Raw genomic sequence first — 16760 nt, 5'->3', positions numbered from 1 at the left:
TGTTATGACGCGTCTGTGTGTTAACTATATGACATAATTTAGAACGATACTTCATATAAAGAAGCATAGACTGCCCAAACTGAAACTTGTTATTTTTCACTGGTATAAGATACTTCCAGCTGCTTTGTGATATATTGTCATATTGCAGATGGTGTTGTCAACTAATGTTGGGACTGCGCAGTTCTTGTCAATGTCATATTGTCACTTACCATTACATCATAATACTGGGCAACTGAAGCAACAGAATGTATGATAACATGAAGAGCAGCAGAACAGGTTTATTTTAATTTTAGATCCAGAGCTTATGAGAATAATGATTTTAAGTCTATTCATGGAGATTGCAAGCATCTGAGGAAGTCTGAGAAATGAAATCGAGCAATGTAGTCTATTATAGTACAAACACGACAAGTCTCGTGAACTTTTTAGGACTGAAATAAAGCTAAATGAAATAAAGAAACTGATAATTGGGGGGGACTTGTAGTGAGCAAGGTTTCCCTTACAGAAATTGCCTGCGTCATTAGACATCAAGTTGAAGCCTCCCCATCAAGGCGCAATCTCTTTGAACATTTTTCTTGCTCTGGAGCGCTGGAATTCATCACCCTGCTGCTCTCTCTGGCCTCCACAGAACACCTCTTGTATGGCTTAAAACCTGTTCTGTTTGTCTTCAGCTTCCCTTGTTCATGACTAAATGTCAGAAGCCCATCTTTGGGATTGTCCTCTTCTCGTAATTTGATTTTTTCTACGCCTTGATTACTGGAGCAAGATTCCCATGTATTGCTGTTGAGGTCCAATTGTGATGCATTTTTGCTTTCCTCAGCATGTAGCTTATACTCCTCAACAATGCCATTCATTTCTTGGTTCTTACCAGTAAAATTTAGTGGTGGTGAAAAGCTCTGGGGCAAAACCTCTCTAGAAAAAAGTGCTTGAAATGCCAGCCGCCCCTGGTATTTAAATTACACAACATAAGTTAACAAATAAACAAATTCTATGATTCGGTTAGGTAATCATGAGAGAGAGAGAGAGAGAGAGATGCAATTACCCCCTCGGAAACCTCCTTCCAGGAGTCATACATGTTGCCAATGATTCGATTGCGGCGACTACTAGGTTCACTGGTAGGACGACTTACATCAGGCTCGTTGGCTTCTTCTTTTTCTTTATCAACTTTTTCCAAAGCATCAGTCTCAATATCGCTGCCTGAAGGTGTGTTAGAACCACAAGATGAGCGATCCACCTGTTTCTTGCTCTTCCCCTTGCTTGTGTCATTTTGCTCACTTAAGTCAGGGACATCCTTCTCGTTATTGTCGGCTGCCACTCCGATATCCATTTTTTCACTAATAACGTTACCCGAATCAGACGAAGATGTCGCTGAGGATTTGGATGCTGAATGTTGTGGCTTTAGAGCTACAGACAATTCCTGGTTAGGTTGCTGAACTTGTGATCCAGGAGTTTGGAAATTGTTCTCTTCATTAGCAGGTGGAGTTTGGCCAAAATTAGCTAATGGAGCAGTCGCTGAAGCAGGAGGAAAAGAATAGCCACCATGTAGTGGAGCAAACAAAGACAGCAGTCCATGTGCTGCCCACCAAGCAGTAGCAGCTGCTACTGTAGCAGCAGCAATTGCTGCCACACTAGGAGCTGAGTTCATTGGACGAGGTGGTAAACCTCCATTGGAGCTTGCAGGGGAATTGGCTGAATTTTCTAAATTTGGACAGGGCCAAAATGAAGCTGCAAAACTTGCAGCAGCATGTGCAGCTGGATTCTGAACAAGAGCAGAAACAATCATGCTTGAAAAAGTTGAGGACATCTGCAGAAACGAATAATTTTCCTGACTGTTAGGAAACGGACTAAATGGAGGATGGGAATTTGGAAACATTTGGTGATTAGTGGATTTTGAAGTGCTAGTTTGGCTTTCTACAGCAGCTGAAATAGTAGGATTGCTAAAAAATGCAGGCTGGCCCGGGATCCCCATTGGATGAAATGCAGGTTCTTGATATGATACATCTGAAGAAAAACCCTGACTGCATGACGCCAGGTTTCCCTCAAGAATATGAACAGGAGCATGTCTGGGAAATGTTTTAGCTGCATTTGTTTCATTTTCTGGCATAGACCAACACTATCAGATTCTTATTTAAGCATCAGCAATGATCCCTATGTTGGTTGAGTTGAAATCGAAATCTCACCTGAGTCATTCTGAATCATCTCCACAACATCAGATTTATCGGGCTCATGACTTGTGTTATGTCCATCAGCAACATTAAGATCTCTTGTTTCATTGTCGGCAAGTGGCTTCCTTATCGGCACAAACTCCTTACAGTTGGATAACTTTCTAGCTGTTCCCATGGCTGTGGCAGATAATTCATTAGAAGATGCTCCCAAGGCAGATGGTGCTTTTCGGAAAAGTGTAAATGCTTCAGTGCACTTGTCACCACCATTGATTTCTTTAGGGCTTGATTCTCCATCATCACCCCCAGGTTCCTGAAGATAAACAATTACTTAATGTATTAAGAAAAACATATGAACAAAGGGCAGCTAGCGTATCAAGACCGGAAAGTGTAGGATAAACCATACCTCAGGAAATTGCTCTTTTTCTAAATCTACAGCTTCTTCTGTAGTATGTATAGAACCTGGTATTTGCTTCCCATTCTTTGCTCTTACCTGTGTGTTAGGGGAACTGATAGCACCAGTCTTGCGAGGATAAGGATTGCTTGGTTTCCTTTTAGGGCGTGGAGGAGGAATCTCTATATCAATTGCTTGCCCTATTGGAACACCTTTAACAAGAGCCTCCTTTTCCAACTGAAAGCATTAAAACACAACATTTAAGATAAAGAACAAATCAAATCATCAATTGAACTTTAAAAGGCAATGTGAAAATTCCAACTCCAGATTATCACTCTAAGCAAAAGAATCACATATGTTTCATGATTTTCCAAATATGCCATTTTTTTCAGGTATAGATATTTCACAAAATACAAACCATTTTCGAAACAAAGGCATTCATCTTAATAAAACTCTCAAGGCATTGTGGAATATTTACAGTCCAAAGTACCCACTCAGGAATAGTAAATGTCTCAAATCTGTTCCAAGTTGACCAAAAAATTTATGCCTTTTTCAAATTATTATATAAAATAGAGACATTATGTTGAGACTGAAAATCAGAATTGAAATATGATCTATCGCAAGAACTTACACCTTGAAATAAAAAGAATGCAAGTTTCTAAGAAGCCCCTTTCATAAAAGCTTTAAGGGAAACCAAAAAAGAATTAATTAATATTGAAAATGAAAGCCAGAGTTGCCTTTGCACTAAGCAAATGTTGCATTCAGATATATTCCAGATACGCAGTTATGTTAAATAATCTACTAAAGTTTGAGACAGTAGAGTTGACTTGAAAGAGTTAAATCACTGTAAGGCCATATCTGATATTGGCAAAGATGGCGCAATACAGATACTAGTATATGGAATTACACTGCTTTCAATACGAAATTTAGAATCCTTATCAGTGGCCCTGGCCATTGAATATTTTTCAGACACTCAAGACTCGAAGGCTCCAATGGACAAATTATGTCAAACAATATGATGATGCCTAGGACAGAACTCACAGAAGTCACCGAACTAGAACAGACCGGCTGTGGGTGAGATGCATGTCGCATTCATTCATTTTATTATACCTACCAACTCAATAGATGATACAAGTTTTTCATCCACCTCAGGCATTTCTGAGTATGATCTAGCTGACTTTAGGACATTCTGCAATTTTCCTTATCCTTTTCTTTTTCTCTGTAAGCCTAATTCAACAAGTAAATTCTTCATGATCTTCTAAACTATGACTATTAACTCACAGCTTAGGAGCTATAATGCAATCTAATTCAAATAGCGTTCCATATCTGCTTATCAATAATTTTCACACTGATTGTAAGTTTTGTAACAAGAGAAACAAATTTCTCCTGAGATTCCTAATTCCTACTTTAATTCCAGTGTGGTATCTAATGTGAAATACCAGGGATGAGCATCAAAAAAATGATGTCAATTTTCTGTAGGAATTTTGTGGGGAACAGAAGGTGAACACCACTATGAGGAGGTAACCATGAAGCTTGCCTTTTCTGTTTGAGCAATACCAAAATCAAAAAAGGGGACTGGTTTGTCCAAGCAATAAGAGCTCGGCCAAACCAGCCCCCTTCACGACTTGTAGTGGGAAACTGTTGATCTATGCAGAAGACCATTTTGCTAAAAACCAACAGATATAAACCATATCAAACTTGTTATGATTAAAAACAACACAAAGTCCCCTAGTTTAAACTGATAACCTTCAACCTAAACAAAATAAGGCATAGGCATATAAAGCCTTGACAAAATAAGACACAAGCATACAGGGAGGTGCTGCATCATGCAAACAACACATCAGAATAAAATATCATACTCCAACTAATAAGAATAGAGATATTTCTATCTGCCCTGTATTCTTTCTCCATGGATATCATGCAAAGCAACTCTTATAACTAGCTCAATCTCAAAATTACCTTTGACAAAACAATCCATTGAAAGAAATACTAGCATAGCTAGTAGAAAAGGGAAATAAAGGAAGTTAAGAAACCACCAAAATTGAGGGAAACAGGAAAATGTCAAAATCAAACACCCATACATTACAGCTGTTACTGCCAGAATTAATCAAATATACCATCAACATATCCAGCACTAATTCACAACCAAGCAAGAAACTAGGAAAATCTATTGTATTTTGGCAAGAAGAATTTTATAAAAGCACTTCAACAAGACCCATTCCCCCTCTCAAAATTTTCAATGTCAGTCATCCTTTATGGAAAAAATATATCAAATAAGTGCAACTACATTTAACCTTTATAGCTTGAGTGGTTAAGAGCACAATAAGAGTACTCATGATAGATTATATGTAATTTTGTAAGCATATATCCCGTTGATAAGCAAGTAGAGGACTCGGTAATTGCAATACAGTTTGCATGAGCTCCAGCCTAACTTTTAACATTTTGGAATGGATCAAGGAACCTCAATTTGATCTGACATTTTCTCAAACTATGACAACCAATATTCAGTCACACACAAAGAATCCAATGGGCTTAACACATAAATTTCCTAATATTCAGGACCAAGGGGGAGGCTGTTGTTGCAATTGATTTCACCAAGACAAATTGTTTAACCTACAACTTTCATATCATATCGAAAGAATCGATCAGCATGTTAGCCTCTTCATGGGGGTACCAATGTACCATATCACTAAGGCATGGAGCAATTTGAACAAGTCTAAAATGAGTGCAGCATAGTTATAATGAAAAAATCCATACATTTGGACATGTGGTACGAGGCTATGGAGGACTTTGATGCGCCCATGAACACATAGAACTAGGGGGGATAACTTCATGTCGAAAATAACCTTTGATGGGCTTGAAAATGTCTATGTAAGGGTAAGGCCACAAGCCTCCAATGATTTGGGCAAAACCCCTCAGGTTGACACGTAGCAATAGGTTGATAAACTTTGGAGGCTAGAAATCAGCCATCAACGAGAAATTTCTTTTATAGTTTGGCGCTTGACTACCTATGATGATCAAGAGAGTGAGCAATAATATTTTTGGGCGCAAAGAGAGTTTGCTTATACACCCTTTGTTTTTTGACCTTCTGATTTGGTTGTTGTGTATTCAATTCCATCACTAAGATTATTCTTTATACTGATCATGGATTACAAAAGTCTCTTGCCAATATATGATGGAAATAATAGTTTTAATGGAAGTCCCCCTCCCTCCCACAAACAATATCTAGAGTGATTTCAGGCTCTGTAATCTCTAGCATGCTCCACATGACATATTAATCGACATTATCAGGCGCAACATTTTCCAGATACTAGCAAAAGAAGATAAAACTTTAACCAAAGCATGAGACGAAAGATACCGAAGGACCTTTGAAAAGAACTTCTGTGCATGACTTCTAATCTGGACAGCGGTCTTTGTCCCAATATGTTCTGCACACCACCAAACAGAAAAAGGAAAAGAGAAGAGAAGGAGCAGCTCTTCAAGTAAGAAATAATATAGAAAACAAATTGCACTATGAGCCCGTTTGGTGAGACAAAGAACAGAACTGAATGGATATGGGGGCAAATTGGTCACATTTCCACTGTTTGGCCAACACAAAATCAGAATTTAATTCAATTTATAAAATATTTTAATGACGCTACTAAATCAAAGGCATTAATTTATGTAGAGCATGTGTCTTCAATGGTTGCGACACTCTCATACATCTCGTACCTTCCTTTATTCTACACCAATCAATATCTTGAATATTGAAGGATCAGAGGAAGGAACAGAATATTGCCAGTTTCAGATTTAGCAGAATGATAAACAAAAAGGTTTTGGTGTGAGCCAAACAACAGAATTGACAAAATAATTCCAATTCAGTTCTATTCAAATACTATACTCCAAAATCCTCATTTGTGAGCATGCCAAGCGGACTGATATGCTCTTTGGTAATAACAAACAATTAAATGATTGAACTTAGATATCATACTCTGCCCCCACCTCACCTTTAATTTGATTTTACATTGCATAATACTCATTTACTATTAATTAGTAACATTATCATCCACTTGGTAATTCAGTAAATGTCTTACTGAAAGACTAATCTCATAGATATAGAAACTCAACGACAAATTATAGAGAAGAGGTTTAAAGCAAAATAAAACCTTCAATCCGCTGCCAAGCTCGACCATAGAGTTTCAAGGCCTCAAGAAACCTATTGTGCTCCTCTTCTGTCCATCGCTCCCGTTGCTTGGTGATTGTGTAAGGTTTTCGAGTCTTTTAACATAAGAAGTATATATATATTAATTAGCAAGGTATAAGATTCTTCCCACTCTAGACCAAAAAAACACCCCCTCTAATCCAAAATATATGTCAATAATCCGAATTTCATTGGAATCAAAGCACAATTAAATTCAAGGCAATTCTTTTAAACAAAAAATTTAAGTCGATTTAGCCAAAACAAATTGACAAAAAATATAATTCAATTTACCCAAATTTTTAATCCAAAATATAAGTCAATTTTGCCAATTAGTTATCATCCAATTATTAAGGAATTTAGCCAAACTTTATTTATTCATTATACAAGTAATTCTTTTTCATCTGGTCGAACAGTCGATTAACACAAAATAATTTATCCAAATTATAAGTCGATTTAGCTAAGAAAACTTATTCATTCATATAAAAAGTAGTTTAAGCCAAACTAATCAATCCAATACAAGTCAAATTAGCCAATCTCTTTTGATCCAAAATAATAAGTCCTTTTGGTCTCAGTTCATACTTCACAATATCAATACGCGTTAAAAGCCATACTATAACATCAATACAATCACCACTCTAATACAGACTAAACAAAAATTGAGCTCTTAAATAAGTGTAAAAAGACTTTAACTAGTAAAATAAGTAAAAGTAAGCAATTATAGAAATACAAGGGACAAAACAAAAGCACCTTAACGATCGGTTCTTCGCCGGAAGAATAATTGTCCATTAAACGGACACGAAGAGCAGCAAGCTGCTTCAGATCCTCTCAAAAAACAAGCAAATGATAATAAATAGCTTCGTCTTCTTCTTCTCATCTAGTCATCTTTCCCCAAAACCCATAGTAGTAGTAATAGTAGTAGCAGTAGTATTAGAGCTCAATTCTACTGCACAAACACAAACAATTTCCAAACAACAACAACAACAAACATATTCAAAGATAATCCGCCTTTTAGCATTTCCCAAACCAAATTCAGTCAAAATTTCACAGCATCATCATATCATATAGTATAGTAGTATATGTATAATTTATAACTAATTCTCACAAATTAAAATAAATAAATAAATTTATAAGAAAATAAAAACCAGACTTCCCTCCTTTTCCCCCATTTTCTCTTCTTATTAGTTTTTATTTTCCTTACAATCACAAATTCACAAAATCCTCACCGAAACAATCGTGTCCTCGCAAATCTGCACAATCCAAAATTTCCAAAAAAAAAAAAAAAATTCAATACAATTTTCCAGATTCAAAATCATAATTCAACCAACAAAAAAAAGAAATATAAAATTAAAAGTTACCTTAAGAAGACACAATAGCAGATGCTATCTGCTCATGATCAACAACAAAGCTCACCCCATTGATTTCAGTAAAAACAATAACAAAATTGATCAAAATTTCAACTCGAGGAAATTTCTGGAAACCAAAGTATAGCTAGAAAAAATGGCAGAAATAAAAAGAAGTGAGGTAAGTTAGGTAGGAGAGAGAAACTAAGAGTGGAAGAAGTTTTAGTGAATGAAAGAAAAATACAGAGAAAAATGAAGAAGAAAGAGGAAGAAGAAGAAGATGATGAGCAAAGGAAGCTGAATTTATTTATTTTTTTCTTTTTCTTTTCTTTTGTTGGGTTTTTTTTGTATTTATTAAATAATAAAATTTCCAAGTTGGAGAGAGAAGGATGCCAAATAGAAGGAAGAGAAACCAGGAGTTTGTGAGAGGAAATATGAGCCACGAATAATACTTGTGGATTTGAATGAATTTTCATTTAATAATTAAAAGAAAAGAGAAAAGAAAATGGAAATAGGTGATGAAGGGCGTAGGATGGTGACAAGTGGCAGGGAGTTAGTGGATGATGTAGAGACCTACCGGTGCACTTTTTGGTGTATTTTAGTAAATATAGAAAAAGAAAAAGAGAGGGATAAAATGAGTGCCACAAACTCGGAGGAGAGCGAGTTGAGGTGAGTGAAGGAAAAAGCGAGTTACACGAAGGCAGTGGGGCCTACAAATGGGGGCTGGTGTGGCGCATGTGGTAAGAAATAGTTGATGGAAAAAGCACACCCTTGGATTCGCCCAACGTGGCAAAAGTGTTTGCTACGTGGCGTCTTGTTATCAGATCTTGCCATTTGGGAATTTCTCTGCTCATTTTCTAGACTATTTACGGGGAAAAAGAAGAAGCAATGAGGGGTTCGAGTAATTTTGGGGTCTTTTTTTGGGTCGACGTTTTACCTACATGCCTTCTTCCTCGAATTTACTTCACACCATCTACCCCTTTTCATTTTAGTCTCTTCGTTTCATAATAACTGAAGTTGTCAACCTTGATACATTGATTTGATCATCAATATTCGATAGATAGAGTATGATTAATAAATATTTAACTAAAATTAACAATAAAATTTATGTTCAAATGTTTTATACTAACATTAGTAACATCTAATTATACTCCGTGCTTAACAAAATTTTACCTGGGAATAATTTTATAAATAAATTAAAAATTATGAAAACTATAGTCAATAAATGGTAATGAAAATTTTTTAATTGTGTCAATTGCATAGAACATATATAGTATTATTTTTCAATATAGAAATATTTGAAATTGTCGTTTTTTTAATGCAAATTAAACCCCTTGAAATGACTGTTTTACAGTGTTTGTATAATATATGTAGCTCTTCTCATGATATTCACTCATTTTATTTCTTAAGTACGGAGTATCATTTATCTTTTTCTCACTTCCTTTACTGCTAGATAAACTATAAGACACTATTTGTTCTTTTTACTTTTTATTTCAATAACAAACCTTACCTACATGATACTTTCATAAATTCAAGTCAATCATTAAAAATTTCACATAGGCCAAATTGCATTTAAAAGACATAACATGACATAACTAAGTTTAATTATGATTCCATTAAGAAACCTTTAATCCTTCATTTTCGTGATACTAAAGGTTCACTGTAGAAAAGTATAACTATTATTCAAAAACAGCAATTGTGTAACACCATTATAAAACAACTAACGCGCAACAAATGTGTGAATGAATCTAATGTGTGATTGAAGCCTAGGTTGCCTATTAGTGATTATTGCATTTCTTGCAACCACTACAACTGATTTTCGAAATAGACATGTTATTGTACCTATTTATATTCTGTTATAGTTCCAAACCAATTCAGTTTAGTTTGTGACCCTCATAATTTATAAAGCACCCTTTCATCCAGTTCAGTTTTGGAATTATTTCTCAAAACTAAACGAAATCATGTACTTCTTCGAATCATGGAAGGAGAGCTTGCCAAAGACGACCTCATGACACTCGGGGAAACCTTTTAGGTGGTTTGATCTATCCACTTTGCATCTCAACTATCAACTTGTCTAGTTACAAACACACCTCACCATGGACTTGTATATGAATAATGTGACCGACTAATGGGTGTATGTGGTTTTAATTTACCCTCGGATAAACCTGGGCATCGTGTCGTGCCGAGCTGGTCGTGCCTCCGTGCCCAAAACCTCGTGCTGTGCCGTGCCGACCATTTTCACAGGCCAGCCCACGGCCTGGCACGACCCTCGTGCCTGGCGGGCTCGTGCCGTGCCGGCCTGGCGGGCCAAGGGGCAGACTCGTGCCGTGCCGTGCTGAAAAGTGCAACTCTTGTCCGTGGCATAGCCCACGGCACGCCAGCGAGCCACTGTGCCGTGCCGGGCCACCACCCGGGCCGTGTCGAGCGGCACGCGGGCCACCCCGGCCCGTACCCAGCTCTACCCTCGGATAAAAGTACTCAACTTCTTTTTGTCAAGAAAGTTGTCACTTTTTACGGTACTTTGAATTTGGTTGGTTTTGTTGGGTATCATGCATAAGATAATTATTGTAATAATTTGAAGAAAAAAAAAATTATGGTAAAATTGAAAAACTTACATACAACAAGGTTATTTTCTTTCCCGTAAAAAAAAAGGGCTATTTTTTTTTTTTTTTTTTTTTTTTTTTTGTAGGTAAGGATAATTTCCTTACAAGTAGGGAGGAAATTAGGGATCTTACATGCTTGAGGTAAAAATCAAACCCCTTTCACAGGGGTAGAAAGACAGCCTCTAACCAACTAAACTAACCTTGATTCTCAAAATATAAATTTTTACAAACTGATTAGACAACCCAAATTACAAGGTGCATACTGTAGCTTTAACCCAAATTTGTCTGTTTTATGACATCACTCGTGCTTTAGCTTTACCATTTTCGATTGAGTTTATAATATGCACATCACTCATTATCTAGGTTATACCGTGCCAATATTTTTTGCTAACCACTCTAAAATGTTTCACAATAAGCTAACTTTAAGATAGTTGTTCTAGAAATTTGTAAATTTAATGACCAAGCTAATTAACTAGTGGATGTCAACCATCTATAAAACTACGTAGTACAATAAGTGGGTAGTCAAAAAAAAAAAAAAACAGAAAGAAAAAAACTAGTGGATGCCAGGAAATCTTGACTTTCCTAAGCTTCTTTTTGACAATCAACTTTCTACAATGTTCGCTTTTGAAAAAGGTTTCATGCAAGAATTTAATTAGGCCATTAAATCATGCATCCATAAACTATATACAGTTGAAGTCCAAGTCCAAGGCAATTGACTTTAAAGCCCAACAAACTTTCATCCATATGAGATGGTCCTTAGTTAACCGGGCTTCATTTTGGATTGGCCCAAACAATATTCCAAAGCCAGTAATGCTACAATGCTATCATAGTGAAACAATATGTGAGAGACCAAGTGCTAAAATGGTTGAGGAAAATGCTCCAAATTGTGGAAAAATGTGGAGCTATTTGGTTTCATTTTTTTTGTTATGAATTTATAGTCTTCACAAAATGGAGGAAATTGTTTATCAGACTTAGGTAGGTGAAATTTTGTCTTTCAAGCTAATCCATTTTCTATGAAATGATAATAAGTAGGAATAATTATATGTAGAAGATTTATGTTATCACATAATTCCTCCGTTTCTTTTTAGCTGACACGTTTCTTTAGTCACGTTTGCTAATGCACAACTTCAACCATTCATATCTTTAATTACCGATAATAAAAAATTATGAAAATTGAAAATATATATCGTGACGAATCTAACAAGATCTCACGTGACTATATTTTTCATTACGTATAAAGTACAAACCACGGTCAAAGGGAAATGTGTGAATAATGCTAAAGTCAAAACGTGTTAACTAAAAAAAAAAAAAACGGAGGTAGTATATGATAAAAACGTGTTTAAATTAGCTAAATAAGAACTTTTACACTTTAATGAAAAAGCCAATTTCGTTCGTGCCTCTAGTTAAATTGCTACCTCTTCATTACACTTTCCATATAGTCAAGCTTAAGTGGTGTTCTAGCTACTTTTAATTTTGAGACTTTATTTTAGCTATGATAACATAATCAAGTTTACTAATGAAAAAATTAACAATTTAGTGTTAACTTCTACACTTATAGTAGTAAGTATTGGTACATAGAAGTATTGTAATATAACATGTACATGGACTATATAAAGCATAACACCTTTTATATATACACTCGGGTATATGTAGAGGATACACATAGAGGTAAGTGTACTAAAGGGTAATTTTTTTTACCCATTTTAAAATTTTAAAATGAGTAATGATTAGGAAAAAAAATAAATAAATAAATTTGCGCGCATCTTTTATCCGAATATATATATATATATATATATATATATATATATATATATATATATATATATATATATATATATATATATATATATATATATATATATATATATATAAACTTTAGGCCAAATAATAAGTTGCACATGAAGACTTCCAGAATATGTTGCATCATCTCCACCTAACAATGATATGTTATACAATGTACATACAAGATACATTTTTTTGACAATAATTTTTGGATATAGTCTTATCAAAGAACATGAGTGAGTTAGATTTACGTTTTCTCCATTAATTAGTCAGTTACGCAATTGCGCTACAAATTATATACCAAAATTATTGGCTCAAAATTATACAAGCAATTAAACATACTACAAACTAAGGCTACAACGGTACTACCTAATTAATCATTGCACACTCCTTTGGCTGAGAAAGAGGAAGAAGAAAACTTTGGACTCGACTCCATTGCATTTAGTTGATTCCATGGGATTATTATATGATAAAATTGGCGTTTATACTCTATGTACTACCACAACATACTATTCAATTTACTTTATTTTGAGTACGTGTTAGCTAGCATATGTTTTTAACAACTATGTTACTCCGTAGTACGTACATAGCACTGTATGTAGTATAGATGGTGAAAATTAAACAACAATAATAGTAGTATATACGAGTATTGCTTATAGTACAAGAATATACATATATTTTAAATTATACGGAGTAAATTGTATATGAATTATTGAATTTATGTTTCAAATGTTTTCTTAAATTACAATAGTTGTACATATTTTTTATTTACGTAGTATTTATGCAACAATTGACGGATTACATCACAAAAAAAAAAAATCTTCAATAGAAAGTGCGAGTATAAGAAAGCACACGTGATCATTGTTAAGACCACTAACAGAGTTAGCGAATCTCTGCACAATAAAAATGGGTGACAATAATTGGGCTACTTCTCTGGTTGAAAATGAAGAAGAAGAAAACTGTGGATATGCATTGCAGATTGTTGATTCAATGGCATTTCCTATGGTAATATACTTGTACTTATATACTATGAGACAATATTCGACTTCTTAATGTCACGGAAGAACAAACAGAGACACAGAGAGTACATACGTATACAGATAATTTATTTGTAACCTTATTCTTTTATTGTTACAAGGTAATGAATGCAATCATTGAGCTAGATGTTCTAGGGATAATTGCAAGGGCAGGTCCCGGCAGGCAGCTATTGTCATCGGAAATTGCGGCGATCCTACCGGGAGTTCAAGACCCTATAGTAGCTGCATCCATGTTGGAGAGGATGTTGTGGCTGTTGGCAACCTACAATGTAGTTAGTTGCACGGTAGTTGAGGCTAAAGATGGTGGTGTTAAGAAGAGATTTGGGTTAGCAGCAGTGGCTAAGTACTTTGTTCCGGACCATGATGGTGTTTCATTGGCTCCTCTAATGAGCTTGAGTCAGGATAAGGTCTTTGTTGATTCCTGGTGAGTTCTATCTTCATTCATCCAGATTTTTCCTTTGGAAATAAGTCATAAAGTGTTTTTTGTTTTGCTTTTTAACTTTTTTGAAAAATTTAATGTAACTCAATTATACCATTATGGGCTGTCATACTACGACAGCGCGTATGAAATATGATGTACTTGGTACAAACTTAGTTTGAATAACCACATGAATTTAAAATCTGCTTATTATTATTTTTTTAGTTATCTAAAATGCAAAGTGTTTTTTATTAGTCTGAAGAAGTTTAATTAAATATACGTAGTAATAAATACTTGAAAAAAACCCCTCTAATTCAATGTTAATGAAATTAAATACTTTAATGACTAGACGACTACAATGGATAAACATGATATGGCGCTGTGCTAAACCAAAGTGTCAAAAGGAGTAATACACCAGTTCGTTGCTTTGGGTCCGACCCATAAAGATAAGAAACCTAGCCCACAATATGATTGCATTTTCAAGGCCCAACAAGTCAAAGCTCTTAACGATCCTTATAAATCCAGATGTTAGCATCGTGTTGAATTTTTTGTTATCATTAAATGGAAACCAATGTACAATGTACTCCGTACTTACATATGACTGTACGTACACTACTTAGTTAATGGACTATAGTAGGGATGTCAACAGGGCGGAGCGGGGCGGATATTGGCTTTTTCAACCCCACCAAATATTTTCATTCCCATTTTCGCGGCGGGTCCAAAATTCATCCCATCCCCGCCCCGGCGGGTACAATTCCAAACTCATCCCCGCCTCACCCCCCACTTGAATACTCCCCAACACTTAATCCTCACCCAAGACCCGTCTAATCCCCGCCTCCCAAATACTACATAATATAGATTACAAATTAAAAAAAAAAAACATTGTTAATGTTACACGTTTTTTATTTTTATATTTTAAATATTAATATAAATGTATTATATTTACTACTTTATTTTAAATAATATTTTTTAAATATAAAATAGTATAAAAGTATACAATTTTATTTTTTAAATATATAGATGTGAATATGAGGTGGGGATGGGGCGGGTGGAGTAGGGCGGGAATGGGGCGGGTACAACCTAAAATGGGCCCCATCACCCATGACGGGTATGTTTTTCTCCCCATCCCGGCCCCACCACTCGTCAAATCGGGACCCATCCCCACCCCACTGACATCCCTAGACTCTAGTACTCTACGTCTTGTGAGAGGTTTCGGCTTCGTAAGGCCCTTCTCTTCACCAATAATTTTTTATTTATTTTTTTTTTAAAAAAAGGAGCATTCATGTGAAAATAAATCAATCAAAAATAATTAATTTGATTTATGAACATAAAGAAAACACGAATAGCCCTTAATTCGTCAAGCAAAAAAGTCTATTATTTATTTATTTATTTTTTTTATTTTTTTTGAGGCAAGCTATATTCAAAGTCTTCAAACTTTAACCTAGAGGAAAGTTGACTAGAACATATCCAAAATTCTTTCTCACAAAAAAAAAAAAAAAAAAAAAAACAAAAAACTACATATCCAAAATTCCTAATCAATCACCTAATTTCTTGGCCAAGTTTGAATCGCTTAGCTCTTCTTTGGAAGATTAACAGAATCTAGATATGCACATCCTTTATTCATGCATATAGAAACTCATAATACTCCTTTTTTTTTTCTTCTTCTTCTCCTCCTCCTCCTCTCAATCTACACATTAGGTACATTAGGACTTTTTTGCTTGAATCTGTAAACCTTAAACATTAATATATTTATTGGTTTTTATTACGGGGTAGTAAATACATTTTTTTTAAAAAAAATTGATTTAATTTAGAAATTTAAACTGTGACGAATACAACAATCATATGTGATTACGTGAATATTTATATTGAAAAAAATGAAAGGGGTGCTACAAGACATACATACCCCATATATGCAATTGTTCCAGAAGGAAAAAATAAATAAAAAAATCGAGTAAAAAGTTGTCAAACTTCAACTCTTTTCTTTGGACTCCTAATAGAAAACGTCGCCCACGTTTTAATTGGCTCAAAGCCACCTAATACTATCACACTATCACCATATAAAAGTGGGCATTGTCAATGTGTGCTCTCTAAGTAGTTACTCATGTTGGTTGGTGATTTGGTGTATAATATAGTTGGTCAAACTTCTGTTATAAATTTTGTGAGACCAGTCACATAACAAGGCACATGTACACTAACTTAGTTTGTCACCTACTCCATATAACTTCAACTCTCATGTTGTTCTTATAATGTCATTCATTGAACTAAGGGGTCGTTTGGTTCGGGCAGGGGAATCGGAATGGAATGAACAATGGGAATGAAAGAGAATGGAATGAAAAACCATTCCATATAGTGTATTGTTTGTTTTAAAAATATAAAGGGAATCACCCCACCACAGCATCACCACCAACACCACCACACACGCCTTTTTCCTTCACTTTCTCACTTCTCCGGCCACCCCACCGCCCAGCCATCACCTTGTCGGAATCCCCCGGAGCCCGTCGCACCTCCCCTCCCCCGAAAATATCTCCCCCTCCCCGGAAAACCTTCCCCTAATCCCTTTCACCTTTCCTTCTCCTCTGAACCAGCCATTGCCGTCAATTCCAAGCTTCAAACCCCAGAAAACCCCAATCATCAATACCCTAATTTTTCTTCTATTCGAACTTCGCTCAATCGTAACAGGGGAAGGGATGGCTGACAAGGGGTCGGGGAAGGTTTTCGAGGGATGAGGGAGGTGTGATAACCTTCGGCAAGGGGTAACGGAGGTGCAAACAAGGGCAGTGAGTTCTAACGAGGGGTTGGGGAAGATTTTTGAGTGAGGTGCGAGCTTACCGAAGGTCGGCGAGTGGC

The 16760-nt window shown here is 35.6% G+C and overlaps 2 protein-coding genes across 4 annotated transcripts; one reads left to right on the top strand and one right to left on the bottom strand.

Annotated features, from left to right (window-relative positions):
- Positions 1–277: 277 nt before the first annotated feature.
- LOC110731664 (protein LHY-like) lies at positions 278–8513 on the bottom strand. Of its 3 annotated transcripts, none has more exons than XM_021911543.1 (9): positions 8089–8513; positions 7957–7980; positions 7481–7676; positions 6699–6810; positions 5920–5981; positions 2566–2790; positions 2178–2472; positions 1040–2094; positions 278–941 (listed from the first exon to the last, which is right to left on the bottom strand). In XM_021911543.1, the coding sequence occupies exons 3-9, from the start codon at positions 7517–7519 to the stop codon at positions 525–527; spliced, it is 2205 nt and encodes a 734-aa protein (XP_021767235.1). In that variant the 5' UTR covers positions 7520–7676; positions 7957–7980; positions 8089–8513; the 3' UTR covers positions 278–524. The 3 variants fall into 3 exon arrangements, with proteins under 3 accessions (XP_021767235.1, XP_021767237.1, XP_021767236.1); XM_021911545.1 differs by having other exon boundaries at positions 7481–7673; XM_021911544.1 differs by having other exon boundaries at positions 7481–7980.
- Positions 8514–13248: 4735 nt separating this feature from the next.
- On the top strand, positions 13249–14112 carry LOC110731663 (flavone O-methyltransferase 1-like). The gene is made up of 2 exons (XM_021911542.1): positions 13249–13463; positions 13597–14112. Exons 1-2 carry the CDS (start codon positions 13365–13367, stop codon positions 13921–13923), a joined length of 426 nt encoding a protein of 141 aa, XP_021767234.1. The 5' UTR covers positions 13249–13364; the 3' UTR covers positions 13924–14112.
- Positions 14113–16760: the final 2648 nt, after the last annotated feature.

This window comes from Chenopodium quinoa, unplaced genomic scaffold (genome assembly GCF_001683475.1).
Source record: "Chenopodium quinoa cultivar QQ74 unplaced genomic scaffold, ASM168347v1, whole genome shotgun sequence".
NCBI lineage: Eukaryota > Viridiplantae > Streptophyta > Magnoliopsida > Caryophyllales > Amaranthaceae > Chenopodium > Chenopodium quinoa.
Note: the sequence above shows the minus strand (reverse complement) of the source record. Positions and strands in the feature narration are given on the sequence as shown.

Excerpts from the sequence above, each read along its gene's own strand:
- LOC110731664 (XM_021911544.1), bottom strand. The coding sequence starts at position 7,519 with ATGGACAATTATTCTTCCGGCGAAGAACCGATCGTTAAG. Across the intron at positions 5,982-6,698 it reads AGCTTGGCAGCGGATTGAAG|AACATATTGGGACAAAGACC; the intron begins GTTTTATTTTGC and ends GGTGGTGTGCAG. Across the intron at positions 2,095-2,177 it reads GATGATTCAGAATGACTCAG|AAAATGAAACAAATGCAGCT; the intron begins GTGAGATTTCGA and ends GGTCTATGCCAG.
- LOC110731663 (XM_021911542.1), top strand. The coding sequence starts at position 13,365 with ATGGGTGACAATAATTGGGCTACTTCTCTGGTTGAAAATGAAGAAGAA. Across the intron at positions 13,464-13,596 it reads ATTCAATGGCATTTCCTATG|GTAATGAATGCAATCATTGA; the intron begins GTAATATACTTG and ends TATTGTTACAAG.